Source organism: Amblyomma maculatum, unplaced genomic scaffold, assembly GCF_055883805.1.
Source record: "Amblyomma maculatum isolate TAMU_Amacu unplaced genomic scaffold, ASM5588380v1 scaffold_17, whole genome shotgun sequence".
NCBI lineage: Eukaryota > Metazoa > Arthropoda > Arachnida > Ixodida > Ixodidae > Amblyomma > Amblyomma maculatum.
In genome coordinates, this window is record NW_028146742.1 from 187,771 (window position 1) to 215,059 (window position 27,289).

Genomic DNA, 27,289 nt, shown 5'->3' on the forward strand with positions numbered 1-27,289 from the left:
AATCAGCAAAAAGTTAATTCAAAAAGTGTTAGCCTGGAAGTCATAGAAATAAAAGGGGCCCGAGGACGGACCACCGAGTTTTTTCAAAAGTAGGTTGGTTTCTGCGGCATGCGTTGTGTGCTCTGCAATATTGAAGCGAATAGCTTGGCTACGAGGGTCGGAGCTAAGCTTCGCGTTTGCAATATGCCGTGACGTCACAGCCAAGCCCATTTGCGCAGCCCCCTCGCCAAGTTCTGCCTGCGTTGCATAGCAATGCTTGGGAGGTGTGCGACTCATCCTGATTAAAAAAAAAATGTCTTCATTAGGAAATCGAACCTCCATCACCGGGATCCCTAGCCGTGTGCTTTACCACTGTACCACGCCCCGGAATTTTCTTTTTGTTTATTGCTAAACGTACCGTCTTTGCCAAAAGTCACCAGGCTGCATGGTCAATTGCTTTCCACTTGTATTATAAAGCCAGCAAAGATTCCCAGAGGATCCCAGCTCGTTCAAAAGTGAGGACAAGCAATGGCCTTTAGTTTTCACAGATTTAAAGCTTCAGATGTGATATGAATGTATTACTACAAAGCTGAGAAACAGACCCTGCAGCCTGTTTACTTTTGACAAAGACGGTACATAATGACAAAATATACAGTACAAAATATTTACAAGGTTTTCAGACTACTTGTCGCCCGCGAACAATTTAGTCGTTTCCTTTGTAGAGGATAACATTCTGTATCTTTCAAAACAACATATATTTTCACACTACTCTCCGCAAAATATAGCTAAACGCTATTCATAAATACGCTTGTCTACCGTGAGGATGATAGCGGAATTCCGCAAATTACAGATACTGCGATTGGCGCGCAATTTGAAAATACCAAAGACTAAAACAGTTAAGGCACCCAATTACGGTGACATCAAGAATGTGACGTCACCCATTTGCGTGAGCTGTGAGGACGAAACGAGAAGGAGTGCGCTCCAACGCCGCCGGACTGCGCTTCTGATCTTTCGCGAGTGACAGATGCTGCGCCTTTCCTTTGCTGTAATCGAGTTATAGAACGCACACATATCGCACCCAAATGTTGCAATTTGCCTTGTAAGCACATATCAAATTATGCCAGAAAAATATCGCTCAGAGCGGCACCTATGCTTCAAACTATACAGATGCCAGATTTTGAGTATGATACTTCCCGTGTGGGAGATGGCTGAAGACTTTTGATAAAAATTTAAAATTTCCTTAAGATGACCAGTATTGAGATTAACAGCATTCCGAAGCTCAACGCTTTCTCTGATGACAGCGAACATACCTTCGTGTGGATTAGAATAAAATACGCCTTCAGTATCCAATGAAAAGGCGGTAGTCTGCATTATAGCCCGCTCTTCATCTGTTCAGTAAGTTCCTTTGGCCTGCGAAGAAGGAAAGGGTCATTCTCCCATAGCATCTTCAGGTGTTTTTGAAGGAACTTCCCTACATTACGCTGCCAAAATTTCCAGTCATACACTAACGAGAAAAGGTACAAGCAATATTGTGCGCTTTTTCTGTGAAAAGCACTTCAAGGCCTCCAGTAACTTCATCTCTCACGGCCTCGCTCAATTGCAGCAATTTCAAATTCTTTAAAAGCTTCAGAGCTTCCGTTCTCTTTCTTGAAGTCGAGCTTCACTCACATGAAAATTTTTGCATTTGTGTGCTTTGCTCTCAAACAGGTCCTGCAATAGAATTACAAAGCACCTTTCTTTGTCTGGTTTGAGGACCGTAAGGTTATTTAAATTTTAAAAAGGTGCCTACATTTTGAGCAGCGCCTTCACTGTAACCCTGTCACTCCCATGACGATAAAGATATTCCACTCCTTTGCTGACGATCATTTCTTTGTCTCGATTGGTCGCACTCACTTCAAGTCAGAGCAGTACCCGTAGCAGTCCTGGTCGACAGCTATGAGGCTGGAAACAATACTTGGGACCTTTTTTAAGATTTCCTGGAAATCTTTGAGATTGCTGGCTCCGCATAGCACTGTGACAGAGCTTGAAGTTCCACCATGATGTCTTCCAATGGGCAGCTTCACAAAAACTTGCTTCCGCAAGAATTCTGAAGGCCATGCTACCATTTGGAGGTGTTCCATGTACCGCCCGTGTGATTTCCGTGGATCGTTTTTATCGTACAAAAGAATCATCAACCAGTTTCGCAGAAGCTACACTTGTCGCCAAGCTTTAAACCACAAGCTCTTGCAGATACTTCTGGCATGTGCCTACCACGGACCAATGTAACCAACAAGTAGAACTTGGAAAGGCATGATCTCCTTCAAACAAAAGGGTGAAAACCTGGACTAGCAGGTCGCCACTGCTATGAGACAGGTGCAAGAGATCGCTGTATTTTGCCTTGTTTTGCTACTTAAAAAGAGCCCGTGGTACTAGACCGATGTTTCAGTAGAGCTTGTCGGGCTAGTTGGTTCATAATTCAATGCTATAAAGGTCTTAGTCTGCGTATGTGCGCGTCCAGCCTTTTCTTCGTCCTTGTCTTGATAGAGCAGTTTATTATTACCTTGAATTAAGAACCAACTAAGCCGACAAGTTCGACTTCTGCCTAATCGACCATTTCTGTTTCTATTCGCCTTTGACGACAAAGGCGCTGACAAAAATTGTCAAACGAAAGCTATACAAACAACGGATGTGAGGAAATAACTTAGAAATACGTGTCAGACAATGTGACGACAGGGCTGCTGATAGAAGCCCCCCCTCCATTTCCTCTCTGGTTACTTTATCTGAATGGCGGAACAAAATGCACGTGTTCTTAAGTAGTCTCCTGCAGATTTTCACTTTCGAATCGCAAAATCGACTGTGGAAGAGGGTCTTTAGCGCTCTAAATATTTCATATTGAATGCCATTTTTTCTCTTTTTAATTCCTGAAGTGCGCAGCTGCCTATTTAAGGGTTTCATTTCCTTGAGTCTTCATGTTATGTAAGTTCCTCTTTCAGAAATCCTGGTCTTCTCAACCGCAATGCGCCATACATCATGAAGTTAAAGGTCTAAAGATGCAGCAGCATACAGCTGGAATATTCCAAGCGAACGTTCCATTAACGTAATGACGCTGCGGATGACATACGAGGTGGATGGCACTCGGGTCGTGTCCCTGCCTTACTCTCTTTGTATGTGTCCCTTTCTTGTGTATTTCCGTGTTGCGCCGCTGTTCATTTCCATCATACATCAACTCGCCCCCCAGATTGTTATTCTCTTCGTCCTTGTTTATTCGCACAATGTTTCGACAAATGCTGATGGCGTTACAACAAATGTGTTACAATCAAGTTTGATCGCCCGACTAAGCACTCTCAGTGAGCCCGAGACGCCATCGTAGGCTGAAGAACCATCTTGCCAATTATAGTTCACAAAGCCGCACGTTCTGCGTCGACTTCGTGAAAACTAGTAACAGACCTACCTAAACATCGCACTTCCGGCTGCCACTCACCCGTCGGCCCATGCTGTCCATTTAGACAGGGCACTGCCGTACGTAGCTGACGTTTTGCTGCCTGATCGCCAGTGAACTCAAAGTATATTTCTTTTTCTGGTAATCTCACTTCCATCGTCGAATTGTAAATCGTAGCGGTTTTCACGAAAAAAAAACGCGCACACGCAGAAACGAAATTCAAGGTTCTCAAAACGTCTAACGCGGATATACAAGACGTATGCATTCCAGGCACAAGTGCAGCATCAGCTAATTAGATATCGAGGCTAAAGTGCAGCTTACCTTCACTTCTTAGGAAAGTATAGCTGCTGATGTAAGCCAAATTAAAGCAGTTCTAATTCTGTTGCCTGAAAAAAAAAGATAATATGCAGAGATGTATATTAAGAAAAATTATATGGAGATATATTATTCAACAATACTCTACAGAATATGTAGCTGATGGCACCTGCTGGCGACGCGAAAACCGCCACTTAATAATCGTACTTTTCTATGCAAATGTTCACTATATTTTATTAAATAAACATATAATAAATGAACTGCTCAGTTGAGAGATAGAGAAAGCAGCCACCCCACTCCGCTGCCATCAGTACACCACTAAGTTTGCCAAGAAAGGTGGTCTTAAAAGGGCGCCGTGGTCCGCGTTAGCTAAAGTTAACCACAATTAAGAAAGATTTTTTTTTTATTTTACGCATCGCTCACTGAACTGCTAACTATCAGTTTTGGCAGCAGGTTCCTTAGAAAAACAAAACGACTCTCGAGACGCACTTAGCGGAACAGCACTGGATGTCGAGATATGTTTCGATGATCCAGTGACGTATTGAACAGCTTGCACAGAGACCGCACTCAGGAATACTCCTTGGCTGGTTCCACGTTTCAATCCTTGCAGGCGGTTAGACTGGCTGCATGAACACTAAACTGGCCAGCAGCATTTGAAGTCTTTGCTAAATCCTGGTTCGACCAAACACATTATGTCTGTTGGAAAGTATAAGCCGGTTTTAGCTCCCATAGCAACTTGGATATGGAGAAACGCGTTCTTTTTTTGCAATTTCGCTCGGCTTCTGTTGAGTGTTTAAGCTGAGTTTCTTGAATCTCGTTTTTGGTTATTTCAATTCAGATTAAGTATAGCTAGAAAGCCCTTGAAGGTTTGGAGGCTCAATCCATCTACGCGTCGAAGGAACTGCTTGTTTTCCTTTCGGGGGTTATTATATTTCTTACAATTAAAAAGGACATAATGTAATAGAACCCTTTAGTAAAACAAATATACAATAAGCAGCACTCGTATTTGTGATTTTAATATATTTTATTTGTTTAACTGTTAAAATACCGCCTTGCGTATGCTAGTTTCTTCTCCTCCGATTGTATCCAGGAGGGAGTGGGAGGTCAGGAGCGAAGCAGTGTGCCAACCAAGATGATTGCGCATGTTGGAAGCAGCGACAGCCACGTGGGCAATCCGGTACTCTGGCTGCTGGGTTGCACTGTGATAATAGAGAAAGAAAAGGGAAACATTGATGGTGGGCGAAGCATAATTCATTATCCAGAAAATTGGTCATGAGCATCGTGCGCCAAACATTATGGTCATGTGTCCGGCAGCAGGTAGTTGGTATGCAACATAACCATGCGCCGACCGGCCTTCGAGTTGTGTGACTTTAAGCGGCCATGTGGAATACCAGAGTTGACAGGCACTGCCTACTTAGGCTTTGCTTTTGGATAAGAATGTGCCGTTGGAGTCCGTGCAACCAGGGCCTTCGATCTCAGAGTCAGATGTGATGCACCATGCCGCACAAGGTTTCCTATGATTGGTTAAAGAGTATTTTTATGCTCGTTGAATACCCTTTCATATAATATGGCACCTTATAACTGTGCACTATTGAGTTTGTGGGCCATAATAAAAAGTCCAATATAAACGAGATTATGAATTAGTGGGTAGTAACATATCCTCTTAGATTAAAAAGTATCTGCTAAACTATATTTCAAATTTGTTCGAATTTATTACATAATTATTTCGTAGTATTTTGTCACAATACGTAAAATGTAGAATGAATATGTTATAAATATACTAGGAGTGCAATACTGCATATCTTTTCCAAATATGTTTATATTTTCAATTTTTATATTATAATGTTTTCTGACATATCAAAAACGTACGTTACAAAGTTTGGCCGTTTATGCAGGCATCGAAAATCTTCCACCAACACATTAACACTGTACTTTGAAATCATTACTAATGTACCCTTGATGCTACCTGAGAGCTTACAAACAATCTGTGAAAAGTATATGTTTCTGGCAGGTTTCTAGTACGGTAAATATGCGCCAGAAATATGATGCACATTTTGAAATGGAAGAAAATATGCGAAAAATACTCAGAAAATATAAATGACGTAAGAAAATAAATATAACCTAATTTTCAGAGCTAGCTGACAAAACCAAAAAAAGGCTATTGTAATAGGACTCCTTGAACAGGCCGCTACGCCGTCAACAGTCAATGGAGCGTTCTGCGATCCGTCGTTGCACTTCTGTAAGCGCACGCCCGAGCGTCGGAGAGAGAGCTTCGTTGTCGTTTTCTTTCCTGACCGTCACGCGCGTTGAACATGGTTGTCGTTCTCTTCAGAGCATCAGGCGCTGAGCATATCTGAGCCCAAAACCTGTGTTACACTATTTATCAGTGCCTCGGTAAGCGACTTTGGTGCCTCTTGGTATTGAGCTTTGTCAAGCTTAAAGCAGTCGGACCTACATGCATTGTCTGGCGAAAGTCGACCTCCAGCATTGCAGACCCGACCTTACGCGATAAATCGTCTCTCTGCGTGCGTAAATATAGCAGCTTAACGACAAACAAAGGATTAATTCGCATCATTAAGCGATAGAGGCGTCATCCCTGGTGGATCTTAATGTGACGCCAGTTGTGCGAATTACATATCAGATATCTGTTCCTCAACCACTGTTAGCGCAGCGTTTGAGTACTGCCACATGATTATTTGCTTAGAGTAACATACAGCTGTTAGTCAACTTAGACTACTTCTGGCGGAGAGTAGAGAGCAAGGAATAAGTGCACATTTAAAAGATAAGTTTGAGCGTCGAGCAATATTCGGAGTGCATTTCTCAAGAAGTAATTTAATGTTTACTAAAGTACATATTGGAATCATTTTCAGCATGTTGAAACGCATTTATATTTTTTACATATCGAAATATGCTTGGGGCGCACATTTTGCTCTACTATTTTCGACAGATTTCAAAAATAATTTACCAATATCGAGCAATACCTCATTTGTACTTGGGATGAATAAATTTTATATTTATTAAAGAACAGTTTTATTACAGTCCAGTCATGCTAAAAATGCATAGGTACATGTATTTGTACGTATTCAAAGTACGCCCGAAGCGTGATTTCAGGCATAACACTCCTGAGGAGTTTTAAAGGTGCATTTCGAATATCAAGCTGGACCAAAACTTTAGTTTAGACGAATTATTTTACATTTAAAACTTACATTTTTAATACATTTCCAACATACTAAAAACAAATATGTATTTTTCACACATTGGAAGTGTGCTCAAAGCGTATATTCTATTCTAGCTTGTTATAGACAGGTTTTAAGAATACATTTTGAACATAGAGCAAGGCTTGAATTGTGGTTCCTACGAATTAATTTTTTATTTTCCAAATGTACATTTTAATGCATTTCCAACCCCCTAAACACTGATATGCATTTCACACCTTTTCGACATAGGCTCAGAGTGTAGTTTCAGGCGTGTTATTTCTGATATATCTTAATATATATTTCGAATATAATATCTAGAAACATATTTTTATTATATTTCGAGTGCATTCGTGATTACCTAATATATTTATTAAATATCATGAATATACCGTTGTATATTACGGAAGGACTAGTTTTGTCAACGATAAGTAGGCGTATCAAGGTCCGCAAGGGAATCTAGCAGGCGAGAATCGCGTTTTCACGCTGTAAAGGGGAACGTCAAGTCCCTCTGTCAGTTTGAAAAAAGGCATTAGAAAATAACTCAAGAAACCAGAGATCTCAGTAGGATAGCAAAGCTGCAGTTAATTTTGAACTATCGTGCTATAGATTTCTTTCAAGTTGCCTCTTGACTATACCAAGAATATGACGGGTTAGCACCAGCTAAAGACGGGTATAACAATTGCGAACACTTGTCATTGTGTCTCAGCACTTAATGGGCTCCGATAATAAATTATAGGTCCGGGGTTTTATTTCTAACGTTTTAATTCCGCTCCGATTGTGTTTTTTATCTGAAAGCACTGAAGACAATTTTGCCTTACTCTTAGAATCCGATCTTGTCCTTCCTTTGAAAAGAAGTTGCAGCTGTTTGCTGTGGTTATTCTATTCCCCGCCTATCAAATTTCATCCTAAAGCGTTATAAAGAAATAACTCGATAGCAGTTCCGTCAATTATCGTCGGAGAACAGACAAAAGCTTGTTTTTTCTGCACATATGTAGATATATATACTTATGGCTTCTAGACTTATTCAAACCAGCGATTAACTCGAATCGATAAGTTTTTTCTGCCGCCATTTTGTACCACTTCGCCATCGCCATATTTGTCGCTGCTGGTTGGGTTTCCCGCCTCTACATCTATGTTTTGGAAATCGCATTTTTCTTCATTTTTCCGCCTTGAACACTGAAGTCCAGTTTATAGGGCATGTCATCAATCTGACGTGTCACCCAATGTTTGTAAACGCCGCGACATAGAAGCTTACGCTTGATGGCCATAATTACAATCTTTATCTTGTATGACTTCATATTGCAACAATGCGCTGTACCTAGCGAAACTTATAAGAACTAGCACACTGACACAACTGGGGCATTTTTCGCACCTAGGAAACTAGAATTACTTGTTCGTGATTCGAAAATTGGTGCGACATAGCGTGATTGCGTAAACCGTGTAAGCGCTATTAGTTTACGTGCTCGCAAAATCGATCCAAAATTAGCATTGTCAGAAATTCACCGGATGAAAATATTTGTCTTCTAAAGCCACGGCCATGAATAAATCACTCTTTATTGAATTTCTTTCCGATAGACGCACACTGGAAACAAAGAATCCAACCGGCACCTGCTTATTATATGTATCGCGCTTAGTTGCAAAAACCTGAAAGCCCATTCCCTGTTAAGAAGAAAGGTTGTTATCGATTAGCCTAGCGTGTTCCCTGGTTTCGTATATTCATAGCACGTTTTTTTGCGGATTAATTTTTTCGTTTGATAGAACGGCTAAAAATAGGAATAATTTTAGCTTTGACTAAGTTTGAAAACCTATGGAATTATTTTTATTTGCGCATTATGCGCCTGATTTAGTCACTTCTTATTTGTTTACTAACAGGTACATTAAACACAACAGTCTGCGGTAAAAACCGTTATTTGAGATTTGCTTTAAAGTAACAGGTTTTACAAGCCAAGAGCTGGAAAGGCCCGAATATCCCACCATATAAAGCACGGGCTACACCACTCTATTTTGGAATGTACACTTTGCGCCTTTGTAATGCTGGAAATACTTTTCTCTCAAAAAGGACGAAAGACCGCCATAATTTTGATAACCGTGTTGTACGTTGCAGAATGTAAATGCTTCATTAGCTTCCTATAGTTTAGGGGACTTCACGCTTCTAATACGATGAAGAAAATTATCATCGTCCATCGTCAGCTTTACTCCTACTGGGCTAAAAAAGGCATGTACAGAGGTCGATCACTGGTTAGGCTGAGCACCGAAGGAACTCAGGATTCAGTTTTCACTGCCGCAGGCAAAAGCCGGTATTACAAAGGGTAAGAACCTTTTCGTAGGCTGACACTCTGATGTAGTTGAATGTCTTAAGAATAGGTTTTTGCTTCTCCTTCAGTACAGTAAAGCGCATAGTATTATATTTTGAAAAGATGCTACGTGCAAGGACCTCCGACAAACTCCGCCAGAAGCGCCAGGCTTCCAGTGCATCAAGAAGCCTGACGCTTCGGCCGTTGGACGACAGCCAGAGGCCGTAATAGGGCTCTTTCCAGTGGCTAGCGGCCTGCTGGGCTTACCCGGCTTCCCCTCAGCGACCCTGCGTGCCTTTACTACCCTGTCCAAAGCACCGCGAGCATCTGCACCGGCTCCTGTCTCCTACTGTAGTACGCTCTGACTTTTCATGTATTTTGTTTCGTGTATTTTCAGTTGTTGGTTCTATTCTCGCCCCACGAGGTGTTTCCCGATAAAATATGGATTCTACAAAAGAATTTGGTCATTATTTTTATAAAACTTCTTCGCACATATATAATGTATAATGGTTTCAGAATTTGTTTTTATAGGATACATAAATTGTAGTCTTCAGTGCACACTGCCCTTGCGCGGTATACTTCCTCGTCGTCATCAAGGCCTCTCAGATATTATTTTAAAATAAGCACAGTGCGCATCATCAGTGCAAGTTTTTGCTCCGGAAGCCTGTCAACCTTATATGCTTTACCAGCATTTCTATCTGCAGCAGCGACTTAGCGGTTAGCCCACTAAATTTAGTCATTCCTTGATGCGCTTTCTGTAGCTTATTATTCCAAGTATATGCCTCAACTATGTCTTCAGTACGTTTTTAAACAAAACGTTTTATACTGCTCTTCGGCGGCGGAGCACGTTGACATTAGCCACCAGCAATAATCCGAGGAAGCATCAGGGGTCAAGCAGCGTTGAGCAGTCATTTCTCCAGGGATGAGGCACCCGAGCCAAATCTCACCCTTGAAACATCATACGAGAAATTAAACTGAATAATGAGGAAGTGGGCATGGGAGCAGGTATCGCAAATACATGGCTAATACCCTTCCTTTACCTGGCGTCTGGTGCCTTGCTGACCGCGCCGCACACAAAATTCCAATATGTCTACTGCTAAGCTAGCGACAATCCCCAGCGAAGTGGGGATAATTCTGCTCACACATTCATGGAACATGGCAATACTCAGCCAGACAATATACAGGAGTGTAAAATGAACCGATCATGTTCACAAAGCTCTATAGTAACTTTCTAGCGGCACTTTGGGTCACGAAACTGGGATGAGGCGAGAGCCTTTATCGCACTATGTTCCGAAGCCCTCCAGTATGGCAGCTATTTCCCTCTATTTTCCCTTCCACCTTTGCGATGACTCGATAGCGTAAGCAACCAGTCAACATATAAAGCCCTGCTTTAACCCAGCCGTATGAACGTACCTGCTTGGACTAGGAATAACGTGAATGCAAGGGTCTTTGCAGGCTGATCCTGATATCACCCTCCAACATGAAATGAAGGGCCCGAGTCGGAGCATTCTGCCAAATGTAATGTCAGGAAGCTCTGCGTCCAGTCGGCTATGTCAGCTGCAAGCTACAGCCTCCCACGTAACCAAACCGTTACGTATGGACGGATAGACATGGAAGCATGAGCCAATAATGGCTTTCGCCGTAAAAGGCAGCGCACTCCTTCCATCTTCACTGGACATGGGAGCAGCCAACGCGATTGCATGGGCAACTATTATCTCTACCCTTTCCTTGTTCTGGTGTCTGGTGCCTTTCTGACCGCGCCCCACACTGAATCGAGTCGGGTCTACAGGTCAGCTAGCGAGAATCCCTAGCGTATTGCTGATGATTCTGCGCACTCATTCACAGAACGGCGGGTGATACTAATAGAGCCATGCAATAATCTGGATTTATGAACTGTTGACCAAGCTGCGTACCTACTGGGTTATTTACTACCTAACTGATCGCAGTGCATCTCAGTTATTGGTCTCAACTCACCACTAAAAGCCGTTCAGTCCACTGCGCCACCAGGCTTTGCTTTAGGTCCCTGAACAATGGTAATGTTAAATTACCAAAAATAAATTAACAGCGCGAACATTGTCATTGAACTGCAAAATGATGTAATGCAATATCACATTCGTGTGACCTCTACTAATCATTTCAGTTCAGTCGTGTGCGACTCTTCGTGACCCTATGGACCATGTCACGCCACGGTTTCCGGTCTCTCACTATCTTCCTACAATCACATAACTTCATCTGCAACGCTTCGATTATGCCATCTAACCATCGCGTTCGCTGCCTACCCCTTCCCCGTCGACCCTCATCCTTTCCCAACATCAAATCTTTCTACAGCGACTCCTCTCTTCTCATCAGATGACCAAAGTAGCTGAGCTTTAACTTTAGAATTGGACCCCCAATGAGCAGTCAGGGTTTATGGTGGACAATATCGACTGACTTGATATTCTGGCAGTCCAAACAACTCTCAAGAGTCTCCACCAACACCACAATTCAAACGCGTCAATTCTTCTTCGGTTAGCCTTCTTCACAGTCCAACTCTCGCATCCATACATCACAACTGGAAAGACCATAGCACGAGTTATACGGATCTTGGTTTGCAGACTAATGTCTCTGTTCTTTACTAGGCGGTCAAGGCTAAACATGGCTCTCTTTCAAAGAAGCAGGCGTCTCCTAATTTCATGGCTGCAATCTCCTTCCGGGGTAATCTTGGAGCCCAAGAAGAGAAAATCTATCACAGCCTCCACTTCTTGTCCTTTAATGCTCCAGGGCTTGATAGGGCAAGACGCCATGATCTTTGTTTTTTTAATATTCAGTTTAAGCCCAAACTTGTCACTTTCTTCTTGTACGCGCATCAGAAGTCTCTTGAGGTCCACTTCACTTTCTGCCATTAAAGTGCTATCATCTGCATATCTGAGGTTGTTGATACGTTTTCCAGCAATCTTCACTCCAGCTGAAGAGTCGTCCAGACCGGCCTTCCTCATGATGCACTGAGCCTATATGTTAAATAGGCAGGGCGACAGTATGCAGCCTTGTCTCACTCCTTTCTCAATCGGAAACCAATCAGTAAGACCATGCTCAGTTCTTACTGTGGCCTGTTGCCCTTCATACAGGTTCCTGAGGAGGCAGATGAGGTGAACTGGAACTCCCATCTCTTGGAGGCCTTGCCACAATCTGCTGTGATCTACGCAGTGAAACGCTTTCACATAACCAATAAAGCAGAAGTAGATGGGTTTCTGGAACTCTCTTGCTTTTTCCATGATCCAGCGAAGGTTGGCAATTTGGTATCTAGTTCCTCTGCCCTTGCGAAACCCAGCTTGCACGTCCGGAAGCTCCCGATCCACATACTGCTGCAGCCTACCTTGCAGGATTTTTAACATCACCTTGCTAGCATGCGAAATAAGCGCGATCGTGCGGTAGTTGGAACAATCTTTGGCACTGCCTTTCTTTGGAATGGGGATGTAAACTGACCTCCTCCAATCCTGTGGCCACTGCAGGGTTGTCCAAATCTTCTGACATAATGTATGCAGAATGTTAACAGCGTCATGGTTGAGATTTTGAAGCAACTCAGCTGGAATGCCATCAATTCCTCTAGCTTTGTTCTTAGCAAGGCTGGCTAAGGCCCATTCAACTTCACTCTTCAGGATGCCTGGCTCGAGATCAGTAATCACAACTGTCTTATGTTGGGTATGCACATCTGGTTCCTTCTTGTACAGTTCTGTGTATTCCTGCCACCTCTTCTTTACGTCTGAGGCTTCAGTGAGGTCCTTGCCTCGTTTGTCCTTTATCACGGCCAGCTTAGCACGGAAGCTTTTTTTGATATCTTGGATTGTCTTATACAGAGCTCTTGTGTTCCTTAAATGGCTGTTGTCCTCAACTGTTTGGTACTGTTTGTTCAGCAATGCATTCTTATCTCTCCCTGCTATTTTCTGAAAATCTGCATTGAGAATCTTGTGTCTTTCTCTTTCCCTCTTAACTTTTGCCATCCTCCTTTGCTCAGCTATTTGCAAAGCCTCTTCGGATAACCAGTTTGCATTCTTGCATTTCTTTTGCTTTGGAACTACCTTAGTAGCAACTTGTTGTGTTATATCACGAACATCAATCCACATCTCTTCAGGCTCTCTGTCTCATAGATCTAATTCTTGAAATCGATTCCTCACTTCCACAGCATATTCTGATGGAATTTGATCCAGATCATACCTGAAAGGCCTTCAAGTTTTGTGCGTTTTCCTCAATTTAAGCTTAAATTTAGCAACAAAAAGCTGATGATCGGTGCCACAATCGGCCCCAGGCGTTGTTTTTACTTCTTGTATAGCGCTTCTCCATCTCTGCTGGCAAAGAATATAATCGACCTGATTCCTGTATAGACCGTCCAGTGAAGTCCATGTCTACAGGCGCCTCTTCTACTGTTGAAATTGAGTATTCGCTATGGTCAGGTTGTTTTCTTGACAAAACTCTACTAGCCTCTGCCCAGCTTCAGTGGGTTCACCAAGACCGAACATGCCTGTAATTCCGGATATTTCTTCTCTCCCCACCTTAGTATTCCAGTCTCATATGAGAAAAAGGACGTCTGATGATGGAGTGCGGTCTGAAAGGCATTGCAGCTCCGCATAAAATCTGAACGTCCGCGTCTTCAGCAGTAGTGATTTGTGCATAGACTAGGATAACTGTTATGTTGAAAGGGTGACCTTGAATCCGAAGTGAAATCATTCGGTCTTTTTGGGAGTTGTACCCTAGCACTGCTTTGCCCATTCTTCTGTTTACTATGAGAGCGACCCCATTCCTTCTCTCGGATTCGGGCCCACAATAAACGACATAATGGTCGCCGGAATTAAATTCTCCCATTCCGGTCCACTTGAGCTCGCTGATACCCAATATATCAATGTTCAATCTGTCCATTTCTCTCTTGACGACATCCAGCTTACCTTGCGTCATAGATCTTACATTCCATGTTGCTATGTAATATATCTTCTTGCAATATCGGACTTTCCGGCCGCTTCCCGACACATCCACAACTGAGCGTCCGTTTGGCTTTAGCCCGGCCGCTTCATTCGTCCTGGAGCTACTAGGAATTGCCCTTTGTTCATCCCCAGTAACATGTGGGACGCCTTCCAACCTGGGGGCTCATCTTCCGGCGCCATATCAATAATGCTATTGTGACAGGCCATAGGGCTTTCTTGGCAGGAAATACTCGAGTGGGTTGGCATTACTTTCTCCAATGTAATCACATTTTGTCAGAACTCTGCCGTGACCTGTCTGTCCTGGGTGGCCCTACACAGCAGAGCTCACGTCTTCATCGAGTTTCGCAAGCCCCTCCGCCACAACAAGGCAGTGATCCATGAAGGGGGACCTCTTCTAATGCAACTATACAATTCCAAATGTAACGAAATGTTTTGATCCCACACCTGTACAGCACTTACCTCTTACTATCTTCGAAGACCTTAAGAACCTTTTGCGGCGAAAGCCTCTAATGCCTCATCGTTCGTGCCCATGAACGGAAGTGTCCGTGAACAAAAGCGTCAGTGAACGGAAGTGTCTGTGAACAGAATTGTCCATGTTTCGCGACGCCTAACACTAATTAGGCCAACCTAATTATTAGAAGTGGTGGTAGTGGCATTAATGAACCTACCTCACTAATATTATACCAAATCAATGATTATTTAATTAATTATCAATATTGAATCACAACTGCTCAACGCACGACTGGTGGCAGCACCGAGTAGCAGCCGTATCAAGCGTGCCTGATACAATCATCAAACATCGTGCTCAGCCCCATATAACACCGCACGGCAAACTGGGTGCGGCACCCAGTAGCAGCCGTCGCAATTACTCCGTCGACGAAGCAATTTTTTTAACTCCCGGCTAGGACGCAGGAACTATGACCGCCTGCTTCAAAAGGAAAAGCCACATCATCATCATCATAATCATCATCATCAACAACAAATTATCTCGAGGTAATTCGTAGCAGTTGATGCGAGAATGGCTTTCGCCTCTCACCACTTTAGAAAGTCAAAGTGACCCCGGCCTTTTTCTTCATTACACTATCTTAGTATTCACACCACTTGTACACTTAATTGGCCGTCACATATTAGTAATATTATTCATTAGCGCTAACCGCATGTTAAAATATCTACAACAAAACTTTTCCACTGCCCCTGCGTCAGGAACCATATTGTTGTACAAATCATTAATTTGCAACAAGTTGGAGTATGCCGCATCCATCTAGGGCCCAAGAAGAGAAAATAATCTATTTCCTTGAACTGCTTCAAAATGTCTCTGTGCTTTTTAATATTATTAAGTATAACCGCAAGGCTAACAAAACTTCAATGAAAAACTCTTGGGAACTTACATTACTTGCATCCCGTCGCAAATTTTCTTCCCTGCTTTTATTTCAGGACGTTTTTTATAATCTACTGTTGTATGATGACATCGTTATTCCTTCTTTGTATATCTCTACCCGCATTCATCACACCCAAAAGGTTGGCAACCCATTGTACGACATGAAATATTCCCTTCACTCATTCATTCGCTGTACTTGCAGGAATGGAATTGCCTTCCTGAATCGGTAGCTCCCGCTGATGACCAATCGTGTTTTTGTGATAGCTTACCTAAATTTATATAATTTGAGAAAGTAACACGGTAAAATATTTTTACATAACATTGAATATATAAACCAATTATGCCGGAATTTTTTATCTCTCCCCACTCCTTTATGCAAAGCCTTTAGCCCGGAGGGTGTAATAAACAAATATATTCGTTAATGGCAAAACGAGAGAAATGATTTCGCATGCCTCAAATAATTTACCCCAATGAGATAGTTCTAGTAAATAAAAATGCATCGTAACGCAATTCCAAATTATGAAGCTTGCGTAGCTATTCAAACACATTTCCAACGTATGCACGTAGTTGTGATCTATTGAATAATTTATTTACAGTATAAAATATATCCCAAATAATAATAATAGTAATGATACTATTATTATTATTATTATTATACTATTAGCATTGTATGCATTTTAGTGCCCCGGAAAATAACTCAGAGAACACTAAACAAACAAAAAAATTTCTCGATATGCTGTGAAATCCTGATGCGCATATGTATATCATGAGTGCGTATGGGACCCCCGGATGTTTAGCCTGACACCTAGCGTTAGCCTCATGATAAGCGCGATGAAGGAGAGCTAAATGCTTCAACAAATAGTGAGGGACCTCCTGGGAGGGAGCCTTCTCAAATTCACCGACGGGAAAGTGGACCGTTGTGGCTACTGAGTACATGACCCGGTACGCCGAAGCCAGAACTCAGCCTTATGGCGCTTATGGTTCCGCACCGGAAGTCGCCAAGTTTTTTGTCGACAGAATTCTCCTCCGACACGGAGGCCAGAATTGCTTATCGCAGACAGAGGAGCACCATTCACGGGAGAGCTAACGCAATCCATTGCGAACGCATCATTATCATCATCAGCCTGACTATACCCACTGCAAGGCGAAGGCCTCTCCCGTATTTCTCCACTTAACCCGGTTCTGTGCTTGCTGCATCCACTTGACCCCTGCGAACTTCTTAACCTCATCCGCCCACCTAACTTTCTGCCGCCCCCTGCAACGCTTTCCTTCCCTTAGAATCCGGTTTGTTACCCTAAGCGACAATCGATTATTTTCTCTTCGCACTACATGCCCTGCCCATGCCCATTTCTTCTTCTTAGTTTCCACTCGAATGTCAGTAACTTGAGTTATTTCTCTTGCCCACTGTGCACGCTTCCTATCTCTTAATGTTACCCCTACCATTTTTCGTTCCATAGCCCTCTCAGTTGTCCTCAACTTAAGTAAAACCCTCATGTTTAGCCTCCACGTTTCGGCACCATAGGTGAGTACAGGTAAGATAATAATACGAACTATAGACATACAAATGATCGACGTACAACCGCGTACCATCTCTAGACAAATGACTCTACGGTGCGTCTAAGCAAAACGATTTCGGACATGATTGCCATGTGCGCCGATGCCGAACACAAAACATGGGACTCCATCCTGCTTTATGTGATTTCCCATCATAATACCGCCGTCCAAGAGACGACCGGAGCGACCGCTTTTCAGCTTGTATATGGCAGGGATCGAACGATCACGCTCGATTCAATCCTGCCGGATGTAACCGACGAAGAGAACCTGGACGTCGCCGCCTACCCTCAGCGTGCAGTGAAAGCTCAACGACTTGCACGGCTGCACATTGAGGACCAGCAACGCACCGACGCCCGACCATACAAGTTGTGACGACGCGACGCACAATACAAGGCGGGTGACCGAATCTGGGTATGGACATGAATTCGCATTACCGGTATAAGAGAAACGTTGTTACGTCGATACTTTGGGCGTAGAAAAATCTTTCGCCGCGCAGGCCAAGTGAGCTATGAGGTCCTTCCCGAAGGTACAACAGCACCACAACGGCAACGCGCACGCCCAGAAATCATATATGCTGTACCTTTCAAGCCATATTACGAGCTTTAAAGAATTTGTGACCTTTACACTTTCTAATGTTTTTGTTAAACTTCTTTTTATTTGGGAACATATAGGCGATGTTTTTGAAGGGGGAGTAATGCCGGGAACCGTTAAAAGGTGATGTTTTTTGAGATCCGCCGGCATGGGGCATTATCATTGTGGTTGTAGCGCACGGATCGATTATGTACCCTGTTCAATGTCAAATATATCGCAAGACGTGGCTTTATAATTTCCGTTGCTGCTGAAATTGCTTCGAGGTATATTTAGAAAACTTCCAGGCACGCACGTGTGATTCTAGAATATTCCGGGGTATGCTAGTCAGCGCTCGAGGTTTTATTTAGATCTTTCTTCGCCACCTTTAAATTGAGCGCGGACGAGTGAAACTGCATTCTTAGTTCGACGAATGACGAGCACGTTTGTTGGTATACCCGCCGCCGAGTCTCTTATTTTCTTTTGCAGGTGCAAGTCACCCAAATAAATAGTTACAATCCAGTGCAACGCCAGTGTCTTCATTTGTGGCTACCGGGCTTGTCAGCATTACGTGGCAATATAAAAACGTAATACCCTATCTTAGGAGCGGCATCCCCACTGGGCAAGTTTGATTTCGAATAGGTTGAGAAGGGTTCACTACATGTTTTTCAATAAACAGCAGTTGGAGACTAGCGTTTGTCATATTGCTGTGTATTCCTTTTTCCCTTGCATCCTAATAAGGGTTACATATACTCACCAACATGCGACAGCTACAGCTGCACTGTGTACTTAACGCTTCTGAGCGGGCCGGTTTAGAAAAATCAGAAAGGGTCGCCTACACCACAACGACGTGTGAGCGAACAAAACCGGAGCCGTTTTGTCTCAAGGAAAATGACCATTCCTAGGACCATGGGCGGGACCGAGCTCCAGAAGCAATAATTCTTAAGAAGTCGCATTTCTCACTCTTCTCCTCTCATGCAAACTTTGGAATAACCTCAAGTCTCTACTTAGCAACTTCATGTGTTGATAAGTTCCTTCTTATGGGGCTCCCAAGGTTCAAATAGAGAAATAAGCGCCTGGAAATGTTTTAGAATGCTCTCAAACACGCCCAAGTGTCCGCCTTATTAAAATAAAAAAGTCATTTTGGTGTACAAACCTGTCTTAGGCACATTTCGTGAGTGACGAATGGAGCTCTCGGGTTTCCAGGCCTGGAAATAAAAAACATTTTTTATTGTGAAAGCCATTACTCTCCTACCTACCCCATTCTTCACGAGTCACTATCACGCAAGCGACACAAAGCTTATGCCCGTTGCGCAACGAATATACAACAGATGCAACTACACTGAGCATCCTCTTTGAACTCCAAAAGTAAAACTCTAGCTAACCCTGACGGCGCTTGCCGCGGCATTGCTGTTCTGAAGGTAGTGATGGATCACATTTTGCTTTCTAGAAGAGAAACTTAAGCTAATGATCACACAATATTCAAATAAGTCTGAAATCAAGTTTACGATACACATCTAAGCCCCTGTTGATGCACGAAATCCCTAGGCAATAATAACGACTGTGAGCGTCGATTAAAATTCCGTGAAGAGGGCTCGAAATTATGGTTCGTCGTGCTTAATTGCAGGAACGCTCAGTACTGTCGGATCATTGGAATCTGCATGGGTATGAGAAAATCCCAGAGCGCCACACTGTGAACTTAGGACGCAGCTTAGCAGACCTCATTCTCCTTCCTTCACATACAATGAATGTAAATGAATGTTCAAAGACCAAATGTTTAAACTACTGATTTGGAAGATATGGCTATGACGGATGCTCCATCGAATGTTTTTTCTTTGATGCCGAAGTCCATCTTCGAGCCATCACGTAAGCATCTTTAGCCGCAAGCTTAATGCCAGCTTGAGCAGTTTCTTACTTTGCCACTTGGGACGAATTACGGGACTCCCTCTAAAGTTTTAGACCGTGACGTCAAAATGACGACACAGTGATGTCTCGGCGAAACGTCAGCGCGTCACAAGAATCGGAATCAACCAATGATCGCTAGATGCCACCCTGGGCCGCTTATTTTCACAGCAAGAGGTTTATTCGCGCGTCAAGGAGCCGTTTGCTAACTTTTATTTGTATGTAGCGTGTGAATAAATTAATTTAGTTTAGAAGAACTTCTTGTTTTGCGAGTTGGAATATTTTTTCCAGAAACCGCATTTCAAGTTAAAGTCATCAAAAAATCAAGAAGCAGCTACATTTTGCAATTAAACACTCTCGTGGATACATTCTGTTGCCGTGAGGGCGCGCTGGCAGAGGTAAAGAAACCATGCAAATGGCGCCCTTCAGTAAAACAGCTGATTCTACGGCTAGTGCTGGCTTTTGCGCATCGTCTGAAGTCAAGGTACTTTATAATGGTCCTAAATGCGCGAGGAAATCATATCGAAAGCAGTGAAATCGGGGTTTGGTTTATTTTTTTTTAAGAAACAGAAACAGAAGAAAGATCGAACGCGGAGCATGCTCCGTTGGGCAAAATAAACTTTTATGTCCACACGAACGCCTCACACACAAATGCTTCAGTTAGAACGAACACGGAGAAAAGCAACGCGGTTGAGCGTACACTACCAACCTCGCTCGTTTTCATTCATTTTGCCCTACATGTCGCCTTCGCCTCCACCTTTTGCTTTGGGTGCACTGCGGAGCCCAAGCACCCTTCTGCGCCAACTTTGCAGCAGCTGAGTTCAGCCATTCACGCGCGCACGTGCTCACCGTCGGTTATGAGAGGCCGACTACCTGCGGACACTTGAAATCCTTCGGAGGCAAAAGAAAAATGATCAGAGCACGCATGGCAGAGGCACCGACAGAGTGATCGACTGCGAGCTTCATCACAGTTCATCGGCGCATTCGTCGCACCACCATTCCGCTTTAGCATTTTCAAGTCGAAATAGGCGTCGGAAGAACGCTTCGAACAATTAGAACGCATTCTCACACACCGCCCTTCGTCGTAGCTCGCACTGGCATTGCCGCTTCAGCGGCGCAGCCACCACTCACACCACACCACTGCGGATGCCGCCGCCATTTTCGCTCTAAAACGTTTTAGACCGCCTAATCGCGCTGTACAAAAATAGTCTAAAACCACGAGCATAATTAGGTGCGCGACTTCATCTGTTTTTTCGCCTCCGTGACGTAATTGCAGCATCCCGCGACGACACGTTTCAAGATGACGACGGCTACCAATTAGAGCGGGTGTTTTAGAGCGCTCTCAATTGTAGAACGGTCCGTAATACGGCCCCTGGTGAATGACAGAATGTGACCTAACAGATTTATTTACTGATATCTTATGTGGGCATAAATACACTGCCAGCATTGCGAGGCTTAATAGACGTGTTCTCCGTAATCGAAAACGTCTTTTGAACGCGTCATTGATGATACATCTGATGTATTTAGGCAATTCTTTAGTCAAAACCTTTATCATGCTGAGGTCGCAATGCCATTTTGTTTACCCAGCTTAATGTCTATAATAAAGGATATCTTCTCTCATATTTCCTGTTCTTAATGCCATAGCAAAAATCTGAGGCCACCTTGGCTAAGCATTGAGATGTATAACACGATAACGTAGGTTTTCAGCCCACACACAAAGCCGCGCTTAACGAAGACTCATAAACCTGGTGGCCAAGGGTTACGTGAACGCGAGCCTGAGAACTGATTGTGGTATCACACTCCAATATTGATAGTATAAGCAAGCCGGTGTTAGCAGCTCTAGCAGCTGGCCATGTCAGCTGCCAGTTACCGCCTGCCAATGCCATGCTCATGATTGTTCGCGCACAACGCCATTGTAATCACTGGCGCCGATGCCGGATTTTCGGTTCTTGCGTACACCGCTTACTTTAATTTTGTGCGGCCGATGATACCGCATATTTAGCAATAATCTTCTTTGTTCGCCGTCTCCGTTTGCGGAGATTGTGAAGTATCGTAGGCGCATGCGACAACCACACAGCCTAGATTCCAGCCTGTGGCTCGCTGCTCTCTAGACACATTTGTTTTCACAACCACTTGCTGGCTAGGTTGATAACGAGGACTTATAATGTCACATTACCCACGCGAAGACTCAGTCTGCGGCAATGCCAATTGGCAGCTAAGATATACGATGTTCGACTATTACGCAAAGAACGGTGTATATTTGTCAGTACATGACATAGTTCTTTGCCACAGTGCAGGCATCTCCACGTCTACCATTTGAGGCATGCTGCGACTACGTAGGGTGATTTTTATTAATAATTCACTTCCGAACATGATGACATGCAAGGCCCGTTCACCCGAAACTTCGGTGCTGCACTGTTAGAGAAAAGTGCAGTACCGCGCTGATACGTGGTAGCTGGCAGCTGACAAGGTTACACATTGTTCGGACGTAGTGTTGTTTAGCATTAAAATTGCCAGTAGGTGTGACCACGGGCCTCTCATTTCACATTGGGCCGTGACATCAGAATCAACATGCCCGGAATGTCGAATTATGCGTCGGACGGGTCGCCCTTAGCCCATGCAGGCATGTTATTACGGCTTGCTTAAAGCGGGGCCTTATATGTTGGAATGTAGCCTATGCTACTGCATGACCCCTTTAGAAGGCGGAGCTTATCTTTAACCCATATTTGTTTCCTTATCCTAACGCTTTTACTGCGATGTTTATAATTGTGCAGCAAAACTTCTCATTGCGTAAGGTTCAGCAGCGCTGCAATGAATATTTCATCGTGAGCAGATAAGATTAGAACGGATTGTCGAAATTATATATTGCACTAAATCATAATTAGCTTGAAAGGGTAATGCAGAGGCTTGGACATTTTCCGCGCGCGATAAAAACTTTCAGAGACACTAAACTAATCCTTGCTACAGGCTGATTAGTTGGAATTAGGCTAGTTTTTCGTACACTTTAGAACTCCGGCTGAGTGAAAGTCTGGGTAAATAAGCCCCAACGGAAGTGCAGGGAAAGACTACAAGAACGAGAGTTAATATGGCCGTCAACAGTAGTACCGTAATGCTGTATTTAAGCACTTAATTGAGATGACCGAAAAAGAACTCAAATTTTTAATGCTGAGCAGCCCATTAAAATGTCAGAAACAAATTGCGAGTCACAATACGAAGCGCTTAGCCAAAGTTAGTCTCATGGTTATACAGGCAGCGACCTGTATTGTATTAGTTTTGTCCGCGGATATTTTAGTCCTGCAGTGGATGGTACAGAAGGAAGCTTTATGAAGCTCGCCCTGGCAGTCTGGCTGAATGCGCGTTTCGCGCACAGCGCAGCATCTTCTCTCCCCCATTTAGCGTGGACATCGCGACATCCTTCAACAGACAATGAAAGAAGCCGTTAGAATCTTCAAGAAGCTCCGATGAAGTGACGTTCAGCCTTAAAGACATTTTACAGCGCGGGAGCATGGACATCGACATGTCTGACCAGGACTTCGCCACCATTGCACGCATTCTGCGTAGGGTTGCCAACGTCGTCTTCGAGCTCACGCAGTGCATAACGAACTACGTATGATAGAAAAGCGTTGTGTTGGTAGTTGTGTATACTATTGAATGCGATGCTCTTGTTGTGTTCATAATTTACTAATGAACACAATGGCCTCTGTATCACAGCCGAAGGCCACGCCGCAATTCTCGGACTATATCTGTAGCCGCGAAACACATTGCTTTACAGTCAGCGGGCTGAGCTGGTTTTGGGGGATTTCCTATACGTTCACACTGGCACTGCAGTAGCAGCATTTGCTCGCTACGATGTCGCTGCGTCGTCTCTCCTCTCGCTGCCACCTTAGAAGTCTACGTGAACCGTGGGGACGAGACGGCCGGTTGAAGGAAAGGCCGCTTGCGAGCTAGGCTATTGCTTGTCGTCCCCTCTATCTCTACTGCGGATCCGAGGGTAGGAATCCAGGAGAGGAAAGATAACTGGCCTGAAAACAGAGCGAATGGTTACCGCCATCTATTGCGTTTGAGGAGAGTGAGGAATGACTGCCCATAATGTATCAGTGTGAAAATGACAGCACACACGCAGCCGTCTGCTATCTTGTATGTTGGCAACTCGTTTTTTTCCCCCTCATGTTGTGTCCTTGTATAACAAGTTGCTCATTCTTAATTTAAATAGATTATAAAAATATCGCTGCCTTAGTGCTTTCTTAAAGAATCCGTGTTTTAGGTAATCGAAAAATGTGGACGCAATTTTTTGCAGGACTATAAAAAATAACGAGGCTGAAAATCTACGCGCAAGTGGCTCCTAGCTATTTAAAGCACGCATATATTAGTTTTGTAACCATCCTGGCTAGTTTGAAAATCATCATGATCATCATCATCATCAGCCTGATTATACCCACTGCAGGGCGAAGGCCTCTCCCATATTTCTCCACTTAACCCGGTTCTGTGCTAGCTGCATCCACTTGACCCCTGCGAACTTCTTAATCTCATCCGCCCACCTAACTCTCTGCCGCCCCCTGCTACGCTTTCCTTCCCTTGGAATCCAGTTTGTTACCCTCAGCGACCATCGGTTATCCTCTCTTCGCACTACATGTCCTGCCCATGTCCATTTCTTCTACTTAATTTCTAGTGAATGTCCGTAACTTGAGTTATTTCTCTGACCCACTCTGCACGCTTTCTATCTCTTAATGTTACCCCTACCATTTTTCGTTCCATAGCCCTCTGGGTCGTCCTCAACTTAAGTAGAACTCTCTTGGTTAGCCTCCACGTTTCAGCGCCATAGGTGAGTACAGGTAAGATGCAACTGTTGTATACTTTCCTCTCGAGCGATACCGGTAAGCTGCTAGTCATAATCTGCAAGTGCTTGCCAAATGCGCTCCATCCCAATCGTATTCTTCTTGTTATTTAGTTTGAAAATAAATGCAAGTTAATCTCAAGGTGGATTAAATACTCATCTATTTAGATAGATCCGATTGAAAATCCTCCAAGGTAGGCTGCAGCAGTATGTGGATCGGGAGCTTCCGGACGTGCAAGCTGGGTTTCGCAAGGGCAGAGGAACTAGAGACTAAATTGGCAACCTTCGCTGGATCATGGAAAAAGCAAGAGAGTTCCAGAAACCCATCTACTTCTGCTTAATTGATTATGCAAAAGCGTTTGACTGCGTAGATCACAGCAGATTGTGGCAAGCTCTCCAACAGATGGGAGTTCCTCATCTGTCTCCTCAGGAACCTGTATGAAGGGCAAGAGGCCACAGTCAGAACTTGGCATGGTCTTACTGATTAGTTTCCGATCGAGAAAGGAGTGAGGCAAGGCTGCATAATGTCGCCCTGCCTATTTAACCTATATGCAGAGTGCATCAAGACGAAGGCCGGTCTGGACGAGTCTTCAGCTGGAGTGAAGATTGCTGGAAAACGTATCAACAACCTTAGATATGCGGATGATACCACTTTAATGGCAGAAAGTGAAGTGGAACTCAAGAGACTTCTAATGCGTGTACAAGAAGAGAGTGAGAAGTTTGAGCTTAAACTGAACATTAAAAAGACAAAGATCATGGCGTCTTGCCCTATGAAGTCCTGGAGCATCAATGGACAAGAAGTGGAAGCTGTGACAGATTTTCTCTTCTTGGGCTCCAAGATTACCTCGGAAGGAGACTGCAGCCATGAAATTAGGAGACGCCTGCTTCTGGGAAAGAGAGCAATGGTTAGCCTTGACCGCCTAGTAAAGAGCAGAGACATTAGTCTGCCAACCAAGATCCGTATAACTCGTGCTATGGTCTTTCCAGTTGTGATGTATGGATGCGAGAGTTGGAGTGTGAAAAAGGCTGACCGCCGAAGAATTGACGCATTTGAATTGTGGTGCTGGCGAAGACTCTTGAGAGTTACTTGGACTGCCAGAAGATCAAATCAGTCGATATTGTCGATCATAAACCCTGACTGCTCATTGGAGGGTCAAATTCTAAAGTTAAAACTCAGCTACTTTGGTCATCTGATGAGAAGAGAGGAGTCGCTGGAGAAAGATTTGATGTTGGGAAAGGTTGAGGGTCGCCGGGGAAGGGGTAGGCAGCGAACGCGATGGTTAGATGGCATAATCGAAGCGTTGCAGATGAAGTTATGTGATGTTAGGAAGATGGTGAGAGACCGGAAAGCGTGGCGTGACATGGTCCATAGGGTCACGAAGAGTCAGACACGACTGAACGACTGAACTGACTGAACTGATAGTGACATAAGGCTTCGAGCATCTAACGTAGTCGCTGGAAGTCAATGAATATTGGAAGTCAATGAATACCAGTAGCGCTACAATTCGTCGTTGTGAATCGCTTAGTATACCGTGATTTATATGGCAGGAAATCAATTTAAGTTTACAAATGCTCCCACATAAATTCAATGCTATATATCCCACCTACCTATTTCCCTGCATGCATCAATTACTATATGTTCTTTCCTGTTCAAATAAAGGCTGGTCCGGTGAATGCCAGTTAGGTAAACGTCCTCTTTGTAAGCACGCCTCAGACAGGGAAGATTCGATATGGCAGTGTTGCGCTGCAACTACTGCAATTATTGAAGCATCCATGCCCAGCATACATCTTGAGGTACACTGGATGCACCTCAGATTATATTAAAGATACTTCAGGAATGCGACAGATATACATTTTTTTACGATTGTAAAAACGGAAAAAAATGCGACGCTTTTGTTGATATCTAAATTCTAGATACAAGACTACATTCAGGCTAAATTCCATTTGCCTATTCATTCGTCTTACTCCTTTCAATATATTATCGTTACAAAGATAACACGAACAATCGTGAATACATCCAGGTACTTAAAACTTTTATTTCACTTTTCCGACGTGTGCCGTAAGAATGCAATTGCCGTGCAACTCTGAAAATGGCGCCTGAAACGTGTACGAAAACAAAACATATATCTCTCGCTGTCTAAACTAACGATGAACACTTTGATAGCTAATATATTTACGTGCTCATTCTTGGTATTTAGATATGATATTTTATGAAATATTGCATAATAAACATTTATTTATCCTGCGGCTCCATATTTCTTTTTATACATAGGAGTCGCACGTTAGAATAAGAAAGCAATTTGTCGCGCAAATTACCGCTTTAGTGGGATCTAAGGTTTTACTCACGGTGCAAAGACTTTAGAACTGGCCATAAAAAGCAGGAAAAGCATAGATGGTAACATTCCTGGCAGCAGTTGTCGGTTTTCGCTTGCACGCTAGCCACCGAAGAGGTGCTGTGCTAGCTGTATGCTCTCTATAAGTTTTGTGCTGTAAACACTAGGACATGCTTTCTTAGTGACCTTTCTTTTAATGATTAAAAACCTTTTGTCAACATTTGGTACTGAGCGCTCATATAAGCGGAAAATCAAACGAAATTCTATATACTATATTTTAACAGCATTCTCGCTACCATAATCATGTGGTTAAAATGTGCAGTATGTTTTATATGTAATACGATTGCCTCTTCCTCGAAGAGTTGCGGAATGCATATATAATAATATCATATAGTCCAAGAACGCCCGCATGCAATTTGAATACTAAGATTTCCATTTTATCTCAGCTGACGTGGTTTCCGCCCTGACGTATATTCTTTGGTTCCAGTCACATGTCCGCAACCGACTCTCATGTTTAATCTGCCAGCCTGTCGAATCTCCTCGCTTAACGCACTTGTAGAGTAACA

The 27,289-nt window shown here is 43.5% G+C and overlaps 1 protein-coding gene across 8 annotated transcripts in view; it reads right to left on the minus strand.

Moving 5' to 3' along the window:
* LOC146171877 (uncharacterized) overlaps positions 1 to 27,023 on the minus strand; it is a 59,551-nt gene extending 32,528 nt beyond the window's left edge. Inside the window, exons 1-4 of one of the 8 annotated variants that reach the window (XR_014702739.1) lie at positions 26,737 to 27,019; positions 18,811 to 18,862; positions 3,719 to 3,783; positions 1,290 to 1,389 (exon numbers count right to left, since the gene is read on the minus strand). Coding sequence is in view for 1 of the 8 variants with exons in the window: in XM_084586272.1 (XP_084442398.1) it covers positions 4,774 to 4,911; positions 18,811 to 18,862; positions 26,737 to 26,792 (246 nt within the window). In the remaining 7 variants the exon portion in view is untranslated. Of the gene's footprint in view, positions 1 to 1,289; positions 1,390 to 3,439; positions 3,691 to 3,718; positions 3,784 to 4,723; positions 4,912 to 18,810; positions 18,863 to 20,265; positions 20,439 to 26,736 lie in introns of those variants that run through there. The other 7 variants (XR_014702736.1, XR_014702743.1, XR_014702738.1 and 4 more) reach the window with 7 other exon arrangements.
* Positions 27,024 to 27,289: the final 266 nt, after the last annotated feature.